Source organism: Tachyglossus aculeatus, chromosome X5, assembly GCF_015852505.1.
Source record: "Tachyglossus aculeatus isolate mTacAcu1 chromosome X5, mTacAcu1.pri, whole genome shotgun sequence".
NCBI lineage: Eukaryota > Metazoa > Chordata > Mammalia > Monotremata > Tachyglossidae > Tachyglossus > Tachyglossus aculeatus.
Genome location: NC_052097.1, coordinates 6,750,169 through 6,763,859, shown reverse-complemented (window position 1 = coordinate 6,763,859; position 13,691 = coordinate 6,750,169). Strand labels below are relative to the sequence as shown.

General features: G+C 41.7%; 1 protein-coding gene across 1 annotated transcript; it reads right to left on the bottom strand.

Annotated features, from left to right (window-relative positions):
* Positions 1 to 1,288: 1,288 nt before the first annotated feature.
* Positions 1,289 to 9,957, bottom strand: SPP1 (secreted phosphoprotein 1). Its single transcript, XM_038769326.1, has 7 exons — positions 9,817 to 9,957; positions 8,594 to 8,660; positions 8,423 to 8,473; positions 6,391 to 6,471; positions 5,331 to 5,375; positions 4,453 to 4,707; positions 1,289 to 2,196 (listed from the first exon to the last, which is right to left on the bottom strand). Exons 2-7 carry the CDS (start codon positions 8,645 to 8,647, stop codon positions 1,762 to 1,764), a joined length of 921 nt encoding a protein of 306 aa, XP_038625254.1. The 5' UTR covers positions 8,648 to 8,660; positions 9,817 to 9,957; the 3' UTR covers positions 1,289 to 1,761.
* Between the last annotated feature and the right edge of the window lie 3,734 nt (positions 9,958 to 13,691).

Here is a 13,691-nt window from a genome sequence, read left to right as displayed (position 1 = left end):
CCATTCCTCAATGGAGTAGGGGTGTGGCGGGCTGCTCTGTGGGCAGGTTCCGAAGCCCAAGCAGTCCATGACGTGAGTAAACAATCCCAGGGGGCCATGCTACATCTGTGTGAATTGAGTTGCACTGGTTCCAATCTCAGCCTCAGAGGCTCCCACACTGATGCCAAACAGAGCAAGTTTCCTTGGTCATTCTGGTGTGTTTGTTAGTCTGCTGGGCTTTTTGTAGTCAGTTCATTGCGTTAAAATCAGGTTTTACTGTTTAGTTTTAAAGTGTTTTTGTTACATTTTCTCATCACCAAACTTTCCACTGGGATGCACTACTGCTGGGACAGACTGATGCATAACCCTAGTTGTCTTCAGGCAAATTGGCTGAGTTTGCGACTGGTAAGCATGTTGGCAGGGGAATTTTTCTCATAGAAAGCTACTCTGGTGACCCATAACTGCTTGTGATTCACTGAACTCTATGCCAGATCACTGTATGAGAGGAGAGCCCTATGTGAAAGAGGCCTAGCCTTTCAGGCTGGAGATAACCCTTTAGAGAGAGGAATTTCCACAGCCTCCAAACAGCTCTGTCAGCCACCCATAGCACCTGTGAACGAGTTTCCTGTTGAGCCTTGAAGTGGGAAACAATCAGTCATTTCTGGAAAGGCAATCTCTGAAAGAAAGCTTATAAATCCTTCAAAGTGACAGAGAAAACTTTCTGTAGCTTCACTTCCTTCCTGGATCCAGAAGGTGAATACGATGAGAGAGTTGAAATATGTTCCAGTGTGCCATTGAGTTAAGAAATAGGTTAGAAAGTTGTGCTTTAGCTTAAACCTTTTGATTTATTGTCTGTTTTCCATTAAGCTTACTTGCAATCCCTTTAGACTGTAAGTTTGATTTGGGTCGAGTGTGTGTCTGCCAACTCAGTTGGACTATACTCTCCCTGGTGATGCTATTGATGCCTGTCTACTTGTTTTGTTTTGTTGTCTGTCTCTCCCCCCGCCCGCCCCTTCTAGACTGTGAACCTGTTGTTGGGTAGGGATTGTGTCTGTTTGTTGCTGAATTGTACTTTCCAAGCACTTGGTACACAGTAAGCACTCAATAAATATGATTGAATGAATGAACTTAGTACAGGGTTCTGCACATAGTAAGCGCTCAAAAAATACCATTGATTGATAGATAGTGAACTATATGAATCAGGAAGCCCTTAGAATTAGGAATTCTTATTACACTAACTTGAGCCCAAGTGTTCCTGATGCTGCCACGTTAGCACACACTTCAGTCAACATTCATATTTAATCCAGGGTTTGTGGTTTTATGAAGTTTTATTTCTCGCACAAAAAAATCACAACAAAAATATACAATGATTTATAAAACAAAAAACAAGGCACAGTATCATAAAAAGTAATGCTCTTTCTGGTGTGTGGGTTTGGGTAAAATTGTGTTTTGCTTCTAGGCAGTATTTTTCTTCATAAGGAATAACAATCAGTAATATGCAGTAGGAGAGTTTACATTTTGTAGATGGAAGGCGCTAGACTTTATACTGCGACTTTAGTTTACATGATTACTCAAGCTTCCACTAACCACAGCTATAGCTTTAGGTCAAAACTGGACACTGTAGGTATGCACACACCAAAACACTCTCCTTCACATACAAGTTTAGAAATAAGCACTTCCTGTACCCCTCCCACCCATCTCTGCTGCAAAACCTTTTTTTATACACAGTAGGGTTACATTTTCTTGCCTGGGGTGGTGGGGTGCAGGGGAAGGGGGGCTCTTTTAATGGTTCTCAGATGAAGCACTATCAAATTCATGGGAGGTATGGCTCTTCAGATAGTGCTTCCTGTTGAACTCATCACTGTCAGCATCTTGGGCTGTTTTCTCTTGGCTGTCGTTTTCTCTGCTGACTTTATAACTCTCCTGGCTGTCATTCAGATCACCCTGATGGCTGCTGTGATCTTCCTGCTTCAGCCGATAACCTTTGGCTTCCTCATGACTGTGTGTTTCCACGCTCCGATCGTCTTGGTGACTGACCTCATTGCTGTGCCATTCAGAAGATTTCTGCATGCTCTGATCGTGTTGGTGGCTGGCCTCATTACTATGCCATTCGGAAGATTTCTGCAGCTTGTGGACATCGGGGAACGCCTCCGGAGATTCATCCGACTCCAGGCTTACCGGGTGAGAGGTGAAATCGTCATCGGAAGCGTAGCGTCCCTGAGTCAGACACAAGGTAAGTCCAGTAAGTGAGCCTACCTCACTTTACTTTTTTTTATTTGGAGCAAATTAATCTTCCCTGCTCTCTGAGAACAAATTAGAGGAAAGCGCTGCAGTTTTTACTGAGGTCCATGCCTGATTTAACCTTTGTGCTGCAAAATCTGATCTTCCTGTTTTCTGCTTTAGCATGTGGCTTAAATGATTGTAAATCTCTAAAGATGTACCTCCTGAGGGGATAATTTTTTCCCTCTCAGGAGTCCCTATGTCAGAAGAACTTTTAGGCCCAGATTTAAAAGTTGTGAAGTGTTCCAGAGAGAAAATGAGAGAAAATTATGAGTGTTTCTTAAAAATATTAATGGAAAAATATTCAAACTTCTGAGAAGATTCAGTAATCCTTTCTCCCGAAGGATAACAGTGGACTTGACTGTGCTTTTTGTCTTCCTACCAAAAAGTGCCTGAACTTTTGACTTCCAGGTTTGGTTGAGGGTGTATGTTGGGGGTAAGCTTGATTTCAGAGAAGAGAGTTGGGAAGGTTGAATACTGGCTAGATGGTGGCAAGACTAAGGTGGGGATTACTCCCATGCTCTGTAAGTCAATCGGTATTTATTGAATGTTTTTTGTGTGCAGAGCACTGTACTGTTTGGGAGAGTACAGTATTTGGAAGACATTCTCTTCCCACTTGGAACTTAGAATTGTTCAATATATATTAAATTGTATGTGGGAGAAATTAAATTTTTGAGGGGAAAATTTCTAGCAGAGGCTGTGGAGCTCTCACAGAATTGGAATCAGGAAATATGATTTCTAGCACCCAGCTCTACTACTAGAGTAGCAGCATGACCTAGTGGAGACAGCAGGGGTTTGGGATTTAGGAGCAAGCATTCTAATCCCCGCTCTGCTACTTGCCTGCTGTTTGACCTGGGGCAAGTCACTTAACTTATCTGTGCTTGTTTCCTCAACTGTAAAATGGATATTAAAAACTGCACTCTTTCCTTCTTACTGTCCTACCTAATTATCTTGTATCTACCCCAGCTCTTAGTACAGTGCTTGGTACATAGCACTTAACAAATATGCATTTATTATTATTATTATTATTATTATTATTATTATTATGTGACTTCAGGCAAGTCACTTGTCTGTCCCTCAGTTTCCTTATTTATAAAATAAGATACCTGTTCTCCCTATATTTTAGATTATGAACCCTGCGCGGGACAGGGACTATGTCTGATCTGATTACCTTGATTATTTTAGCATAGAGTAAGCACTTAAGTACCGTATTTATGATCACTAGTGAAAATATCAATATTTCACCAGAAATATTTCTTTCAATAAGAGGAGTATGGGAAGCTCCATTCCTTCCTGTTCTGGCAGAAACTCGATTCAGAAAGAGGAAGAGCCTGGACACACACCCCCTGCCCCCAAATGCACACATGTTTTAAAATGAGATCAGTCTTATTTACTGAGCGCTTACTGTGGGCAGAGCACTGTACTAAGCACTTGGGAGAGTGTAGTATAACAGAGCTGGTGGACATCAAAACCAAGGATCAATTTCCATAAAGCACACCCATATGAAATCCTCTGTGCCCTGTTTTCCACAGGTGCTGATCAATGCACAATTTGTTTTTAGCTAAGAGTATAGGACCTACTAGGTTTTCACCTTCCATTTACATGAAGTGACACAAAGTTTTTAAATGGTGCCTGAAGTACTGAAGGAATAGGTCCCTTTTTCCATGTCACAAATTGATTTCTACCCCCAGGTCCTGGGTCCTTCTACTATCTCATTGCACCCATTGGGTGCTCAATAAATACCATTATTCCTGCTATTACCTAGACAACCTAATCCAGTAGTTTTTTGGGGTTTTTTTGTGTTTAAGCACTTACTATTTTCCAGGAACTGTACTAAGCTCTGGGCTTGGTATAAAATAATCAGGTTGGACCCAGTTCCTGTCCCACATGGGGCTCACAGTCTTACAGATTACAGGTAAGGCAACTGAGGCATAGAGAAGTAAAGTGACTTTCCCAAGGTCATGCAGCAGACAAATGGCAGATCCAGGATTAGAACTCAGGTCCTTCTGTCTTCCAGGCCCATGCTGTAGCCACTAAACCATGCTACTTCTGCTACTTGAAAGCAATTCCTGAACTAATTCCAAATGCACATCCTTGAATGTGCCTGCCTTGACCTCAACCAGTGGCCCACTTTTTCTTGAAAACAAGGGTTATTTGGCACCGCCCGAGTATATGATTTCCAGAGGCGCTTACCTGCACTGCAGCCTTATAGAGCACCCCAGATTTTGTCTTCAATCCACGGTACACCCTGTCACCTCTGCCACCATTATCACCCCAGGTTGGGGCAGCGGGGGTAAAAACTGCAGTTGCTGGGACATCAGGGGGAAAATCAGTGGCGACCTCATCTGATTCATCTGAGTCGTCAGACTCGTCCTTGTGGTCGCTGTCATACTTATCATCTGCATCATCGACGTCATCATGGCTTTCATTTGAGATACTAGGGAGGGTCTGAAAAGCAGAGTTTGCCATCAAATTAATAATAATTCTAGTATTTAAGTTCTTACTATGTGCCAAGCACTGTACTAAGTGCTAGGGTAGATACAAGATCACTAGGTGCCACATGAGGCCCAGTCTAAATAGGAGGGAGAACAGGGATTGAATCCCCATTTTCATTGTCTGAAGATGTTTGTAAGTTTGGTGTTTCATTTGCTGTCTGCCATTTTTCTGTACCATACTATGTAGTTTGACAGCTTCGGAATTCTGGAGAATTGTTATCTGAGCATATGAGAAACATCATTCTAACCATCTTTCTATAAAGGGACTCAGAGGCCACTCCAAGTAAGAATCGTTTGTCTACCTTTTTCAAAAGTATAGATAGTATATTGGAGGTGAATCTCAAGCTGAATAGCACCTTTCTTAATTTGATTTTTCTAATATCTTTCTGTCCAAGTGGCACCCTGCCATGAAAATCATGAGTTTGCAAAGTGGGGTGTCTACCAAATTCCCAGAGAATTCTCTGATAAAATCTCCAAACCAGAGAGTCAAGCCTGTTGTGATTAGGCAAAGAGGTTTGATTTTGACAGCTACTCTATTGACCTGGGTGGGTCATGCACTGGGATTGAGAAACTGACCTGTTGTTGAATGTTTTCTTTGCTTTCCTCAGAGGACACCAAATTCTGAAATGGAAGAAACAGATATTCATCAGGCTCATTCATTTCTGACCCATAGATTCAGTCTCTAGGAACTCAGTTGAGTGTTCCGAAAGGGTGGTTTTATCGCAGATACCTAAAAGCCTGGAGACTTATCCCTATTGGCTTATGGAATATGCCAGTCCGACATAACCTATCACAAATTTGCCCATCCCCTAAATCATTGAGCATTGAGCGTCCCTAAGTAGGGACGGGGTTTGTTGGAATCGGCTGTAAATTGCTTTCAATTTAGACCAATCAGTCAGTGATCAATCAATCAATCATATTTATTGAGCGCTTACTGTGTGCAGAGCACTGTACTAAGCACTTGAAGTACAAATTGGCAACATATAGAGACAGTCCCTACCCAACAGTGGGCTCACAGTCTAAAAGGGGGAGACAGAGAACAAAACCAAACATACTAAAAAATAAAATAAATAGAATAGATATGTACAAGTAAAATAAATAGAGTAATAAATATGTACAAACATATATCGCTCTGACACAGTAAGTGTTCAGTAAGTACAATTGACTGACTGAATGACTAGGAGAAAGAGCTATTTCCAAGCATCTTTTACTGTCTTGCACATATGGGTTTACTTATCTGCATGTAGATGGCAAGTGATAGAATATTTGATTGTATTTCTTAAAGCTCCATGGTTTCTCATTTAGAAAGAGCATGGGCTTGGGAGTCAGATCATGGGTTCAAATCCCAGCTCCTCCAATTGTCAGCTGTGTGACTTTGGGCGAGTCACTTCTCTGTGCCTCAGTTCCCTCATCTGTAAAATGGGGATTAAGACTGTGAGCCCCAAGTGGGACAACCTGATCACCTTGTATCCTCCCCAGCGCTTTGAACAGTGCTTTGCACATAATAAGCGCTTAACAAATGCCATTATTATTATTATTATTGGGTGGAAGAAGTAATTGATAAATTGAATTAACCCAATGGATCCGTCAAGAAGGCCAGCCATTTTTAATCACAAAAGATTGAGGCTTGAAATACCTGAGGCGCTAGCAGGGCCTGTTTCTGGGATGGATCTGTGTTCAGCCATGAGGAAAGTTGGTTTGGATGTTTGCTGTAAAGCTAGACAGAAAACAGAATATTGTAACGAAAAGGGGAAACTACTGATTATCAACATTGGAGAGAAGGATGCTAGGAAAGAGAGAGAAAGAGAAAAGCAGCGCGACCTAGCAGAGAGAGCGCAGGACTGGGAATTGGGAATTGAGAGGCTTGGTTTCTAATTCTGCTCCACCATTTGTCAACTGTTTGGCCCCGGGCCAGTCATTTAGCTTCTCTGTGCCTCCGTTTCCTCATCTGTAAAATGGGAATTAAATACCTGTTCTCCCTTGAGGCATTTGGACTGTGATCCCTATATAGGACAAGGAATGAGTCTGATCTGATTGATTCTTAGAGGAGATGTGTGTCTACTGCAGCACTTAGTACAGTGCTTGACCTGTACAACAAATACCACTATTATTATATTATTATTATTTTATTATTCAAAAGCCACATAGATTCTTGGCTACTACCACACATGGCCTCATGTTTCCAGATGAAGTTCTAACCTTTCCAATCTACCCTCAGACCCTGCATGCAGTATTCCAGGCAAGACCATACTGAGGCTTGACTTGGAAAGTGTCCCTCCACCTCAGAGATGTAATTATTTGCTGAGCACCTGTCAGTGCTCCGAACTGGCCCTTGAGTTGGCCCATGGCCCTACCATATGTGGATGCCTCTTGCCTTGATTTGAGTATAATTTGCTGAAAGACGAAAGCTGTTATGGGGGACATGCAACCATTTATTAGGGGTCATCAGGGTCGTATTTCCGGGTTTTAATCAAGCACACTGGACTGAGGGAGATTGCATCTTGATTTTGAGTGCCTCAAAGGCAGGGATCATGTCTGTTACTTCTATTGTTCACTCCCAAGCGCCTAGTACAGTGCTCTACACACAGTAAGTGCTCAATAAATGCTGAAGGATGAACATCGATGGGGACCACTTAGGACAGATAAGCCTCAGGAGGAGCCAGGATAATGAAACCCCTGCCCATCTGCCAGGAGGACACAGGTTGGGAGGGGTGGACCGCTACCTCCAAGTATAACCCTTTCCTCCCACCACCCCACCCCCTATCCTGCCCCAAACTTTCTAATGCTCCCAGACACACTGGGGCGAATTATCCAGTTGTCTCTGTGTTATTCTGCCCCTAATTTCAGGCCCAGTTGAGGGGCTGTTCTCTTGGGAAATGATATCATCTCCATTTCACGAGGAAATCACATGACTAATAATTAGAAAAAAGACCATTCAAAACTCTCTTAATTCCTCCACTAAGAGGTCTAATTGCCCTCAAAGCCTCTTTGTCTCTATTGCATTCCATTCTTCTGGAATTGAACAGTTGGTGCTTTTAAAGCCTCAGCCAGAATGTTTTTTTTTTTGTTTGGCTGGCACCATTTAATCTATTGTGAACCAGCCAGTACCTTAATGGTAGGAATCGAAACATCAGTTTTAGTCTTTTTTGTTGTTGTTGTTGTTCATTTTGGGAGAAATAGTGTATTATTTTAAGCTAGCTAATACAATTCCCCCCCTCGCCAACATTAAATGAACTTTCCTTTAAGAGTGAACTTATGTAGCAAATCATTTAGACATTGTCTGTACTACTGTGCTTATGTCCAGAACAGATCTATATCATGTGTGAAACTTCACTTTAAGCTATTTAAGTTAAACAATAGAATGATCTACTTCCATAGCAATGTATTGGTTCAGGGAAAGGAAGGATTGTGCCAAAGCATAATGTGTGAATCATAATGGCCCAGAGCTAAATTCCTTTGCCCTTTTTAATGACCTAATTAGGTTTTGTGTATTAGATTGCACATCTGAAAAATATGAGCCCTTAGCATGCCTGAATAATCTTACATAGCAATCTAAGCTCTTTGCGGGGAGAAGATGTAATTGCTACAAACATTTCCTACTTCGCATTAAGCCATAATGAGGACAGTGCAAAATAGAAACAATAGCGGGATTTGGGAAATAAACCTACCTGTTTTTCCTCAGAGCTCCCAGAATTGGCTTCACGACCCGATCGTTTAACCTTTTGAGCAGGAGAGATGAAAATCGGTTTCAATATGCATGTCTGGCTTGGCCACTAAAGAAACTACTGCGCACAATCAATTATCTTGCAGTATGTAGGCTAGAATATAGATTCACTTACCGGCAATGCACAAGCAATGCTGATGAGGCAAAGGCAAATCACTGCAGTTCTCATATTGGTATCTTTCCTGTAAAACAGTTCAAGATTTTCCAGTTTAGGGCACAGCCTCTTAAAACAATGCTGTCTATTTAAGTGAGTGTCACATTCGAAAACAAGCAATAATGTTCTTATAGGCTTTTCTCTCTTTTTTTTTCCTCTCTCCCCTTTTATGCATTATTGTATGGAGTTGAAATTCTCCTTGGGAATTCTGTTCAAGATGAGTTCTTTCTCCCATCCTGTACCTAAAGACAACTTTAAAGAAGCAGAATCTGAAAGATCTTTTGCAGAAAGGGGGGCAAGTTAGTAATTCATTTACCATTCTACTTTTCTACTCCAGCTGCAGAGATTAGTCCATTATTAACTGGGATTGAGGTTACCACATGATTTTATATAAAGTAGATCATTAGAAATGAAATTGATAAATTGATAGAGAAAGGGAAGTAACATTCTGTGGTGACTGGAGAAAAACTCAAAGAAGAGAGGAGAAAATCAAATTTCCTTTTTGCATCCTTATAGGGATTACTGATGAGTTGGATTTAGTATTTAATTAAAACTTGGATTTAAGATTCTACGTGTACTGATCCTAGACTTTGGGTAGGAATTTGAAAAGAGAGAAACTATTCAGCAGAAAATAAGGTTTTCTGTTTGTATCACAGATTCCAGAATGTTTTCATGTAAGCATCCAGGAGGAAATAAGAAGTACAAAGATGAGATATTAGAAGTGTATAGAAAAGATAAAATTGGCTTATTTCCTGCAAAAGGAACAGATTAAACCAGAATTTGAGTGACTGATGGGAAGAATTTTCAGTCCTTCCAACTGATAATTGCCACCATAAAAAAGGAAATCTCACCAAGGTCAACCTACATACACATCATACTTGTCAAGAAAGTTAGTGATCCTTTCAAGTGACTGTAAAATATATTTTTTTCCTTTGGCTTGAAAAGATGGTTTCTTTCTCCTAAGGACTCACTGGTAGCTAATTCATTTCTGTTTCTGCTGGATCAAAATTATGATCCAGTGGGTCTCTTTCCTTTTGTCAGCGAGAGGGCCATTAGTTCAGTCAAACCTTTCCATCAAAGAAACAGCATTTCAAATCTCTCTAATAGAATGGTGTTTAAACCCATTTACTCGGAAGCAGCATGACTCAAACATTGAAAAATAGAGGAGCAGAATGCATACTTACTTGGCGTCCAACTCAGCCAGAAAGCTGCAGTTAGAAAGAAGGTCAGTGTTCAAGATCTGCTCTGGTACTGGACACAGTTTCTTCTTTTTCCTCTTCTGCTGCTGGACAGCTGTGCCCTTCTGAATTTAAATGCTATCCCGGGCATCACCAGCCAACCCCAGGAGGCGGAGAGAGAGATGTCATGAGGTTTCCTGCCACTGTCCAGCCCACCCTCTCCCACACTTCCCTTTTGGTTTTGTGGCTTTAAACAACAACAAAAACTACTCTACAGTTAAAACGTAACTTATGTACAATATCATTAACCAGGATTTCTTTTGAATGCCCCGCATTCAACATCGTGTAAAGGAGGATGTAAGGACACCCTTTGGCATATCTTAAGATGGAAGTCGATCCCTAGAAAAGTCTTATTCATTTTGTAGTACTCAGGAGGTAATATTTTCTAATAAGCAGCCTGTGAATGATAAGGTAAAGTAATTGAGCCGGGTTGTGTAGCTTTTGGCTGGTGGGGCCCACTTTGTATTATCAACTTTTGTCAGAATTCCGGGGGTGTAGCATCTCAAAAGTGCTAGTCTCTCAGTACCTTGAATTGGCTGCCATTTGGGTAGTACTTTTACTTTCCAATGGACGTTCCTATCAGTTATCTCATTTTGTCCTCATCACAACCTGTGTGATGGGGTATTGTCCCTGTTTCACAGAAGAGGAAACTGAGGCCCAGAGGTTATATGAGGTTTCCCAAGTTATACAATAGATCAATTTCAAAGTTTGGACTGTCTCCTTTCTCCCATTGTCTTTGTACTAGACCACACTGCCTCCCATCAGTGAAACATGATCGCCTTTCTCTCTTACTCCTGGCCAATAATTCCAAATATTCCTGTGGATCAATATTTCCAAATAAGATATTTATGCAGCAGAAGTAGCTTCAGCTTTCATACCATCCCAATGTGACCTTGAGCTGGGCCTATATTTCTCTCACTATGATGCATCATTTTTGTTGTTCAACCTTGGCTGTGTGATATTCAGCAATGAGGGAGGGTGAATCAGTTGGACATGTTTATTGTGAACAGCAGTATAGTAGTTCAACCCAGAGATTAGTTGCCTCAATGTTACATTTTGGTACAATGTAAGAGACTTGTCATTAGTTGGAGGATTTTGCTATGTGCATAAGTATTGCAAATTGTATTCTCAAGCAATGTATAAACTGTTCCCTAGTTTGGGCACAGACTCCTGAATCACAACTCCCCCAACGCATTTCCACTGGCACATGTAAGCATTTTAGTGAAATCAGTTTTTCTGCAGACTATGTTCTCGCTTTCCTATTTGTGCTTCTGAAAGCTTGAAAAAATGGGAGGGCGAGAGAGGGAAAATTTGTCAGGGGGAATAATAGAAACAAAATATAGTGGGAATATTGGACTGGACCCTAGAACCCTAGGGTTTCTCACTTATATCTCAGTTCCAACTCTCCTTTTGGCTAACTGAAGTTATACCATTCATTTCGCTCAAGGATTATAGAAGACCTAAGAAAGATTTATGATGAGCTATAAAATCAGCTCTTATTTTGTTTGAAATTTTGCCAAACAGCCCTCTGAAGTAGAAGCACAAATCTTGATTTTTTTCTTTGTGTCTACGTTCTTTGATGAAATCAACATAATATTTAATCTATGGTCTGGAGAAAACACTGGGAAAAGAGGATAACATGTTCTTCCTTAAAATTGCATATTTGCCAGATGACTTGGTGTTATTTGGGTTGCCTATATGGGCGATATGTTTTAATAATTCAGTTTGCGTAGGTAACAAATTAACGGGACATTCAGCATCAAAATAGGAATGTTATTTCAGCATTTTCAATCTGTTTTTTTTTTTCCTTAAAACACACAGCCACCCATACTTATTACCATGTTATGAATTTTGTGGGGGAAAGCTCATATATTTTAATCCCAACTTCACGTCCACAACATCCCCTGCAGTTTACTTGGTAGCTGCTTATATAACTTAATGTAAACCTAGGGTCTTATAGGAATAGATTTTTGGAACACCGTCTTCGGGTTGAACCAGTTGACCCCACATTCCCCTCTCCCGGTCATACTTCCAAAGTGCCACCAGATGGCACTGTTTCTGAAAATGCCCTTCAGATACCAAAACTATTTAGTTCTGCCTTTTTGATGTTTTGGGATTTATTTTCATGTATTTTATAGCAAAGCAAAATAGTAAATATCTCTAAAGACCCATCCCTTCTGATATCTTTTCTCACCTGTGATAATCTGGTAAGGGCAGAGAGGTGGGTAGGGAGGGGAAAAAGTAAGATGCTTGGAGTAATAATAATGCTGATAATAATTGTGATATTTGTGAAACAGTTACTCTGTGCCAAGCACCGTACTAGGCACTAGGGTAGATACAAGAAAATCAGGTAGGAAACAGCCCCTGTCTTATATGGGTCTCATATTCTAAGTAGGAAGGAGACCAGATATTTAATCTCCATTTTACAAATGAAGAAACTGAGGCACAGAGCATTTAAGTGAGTTGTCCAAGGTCACACAGCAGGCAAGTGGGGAGCCAGGACTAGAACCCAAGTCCTCTGACTAGCCACATTGCCTCTCAGCAACAAAACAAGGCAGGGGCCATCCTCTTTGGTGCTCCGCCCTGACAGTTCGGTAATTGGAAGACCATTATCATGAGACCATTGGGAACATTAGTGATGGTACTTACTGTGTGCCAATATTGGTTCTGCTCTTGGTCCAGTGGAAAGGCACCATTCTGGGAATTGGAAGATCTGGGTTCTAGTCCTGGCTTGCACTACTGGGGCTATGCCATCAGTGGTAGTGTCCAATGTGCCACATAGATCATTCTGTGAAGTGAACCAACCTAGCAGGAATCCTGGGAAATAGCTGGCTGATGTGACCTTGGTGGCTACCAAAGCAACTACCTATTGGGTTATGGCACTAAGGCCCAGGGCTGTGGCCACTTCAGCTTTAAATGTATCCTGTGTATAAAAACCTGGCCAGCCTCTTCACCGGTTGCACTTCTCACCCCAGCGGGAGTGGGAATGCAAGGCTGAGACTGAACCATCATTGTTGATGGATGACTTCACCATTACTGCTATGGGCTGGACACTCTGCTCAGGGGTGGGTTAGTACCCTCCTGCTCTCCCTTCTGTCACACAGTCGTATTTATTAAGTGCTTACTGTGTGCAGAGCACTGTATTAAGCACTTGGGAGAATACAATACCACAAAGATAATACTAACTATGATATTTGTTAAGCACTTACTATGTGCCAGGCACAGTACTAAGCACTGGAGTGGATACAAGATAATCAGGTTGGACACAATCCCTGTCCTTCATAGGGCTCAGAGTCTTAATCCCCATTTTACAGATGAGGTAACTGAGGCACACACAAGTGAAGTGACTTGCCTAAGGTCACACAGCAGACAAGTGGCAGAGCCGGGATTAGAACCCATGACTTTCTTACTTCCAGGCCCGTGCTCTATCCGCTATGCCATGCTGCTGCTTCAATAAGCAGACACATTCCCTACCTACAATGAGTTTATAGTCTAGCTTACTCTCTCCCTTCTATCTCACTTACCTTTGCTTTCCAGAGGGGGTCTGCATCTCTCACTCTTCATACCCCTAGACCTCAGGCTTCTCACTCCTATCCACCTCTCAGTCTTCCCTTGCTCCTCCTCTGCAGGGGATTTCCACCCTAGCTAGAGCACCGGGTATTCGAGGAAGGGAGGGCAAAGGACAGAGTTGGGAAAATCCTTTGGAATGGTATGTGAGGAGAGTAGGGGATGGGAATGGAATCTCCCTTGCAGCGAGTGGTGAGGGAGGGAAACAGGGCTTAAGGGAGAGTGTGGAGAGGGGAAGAACCTCCCTGGGTTCT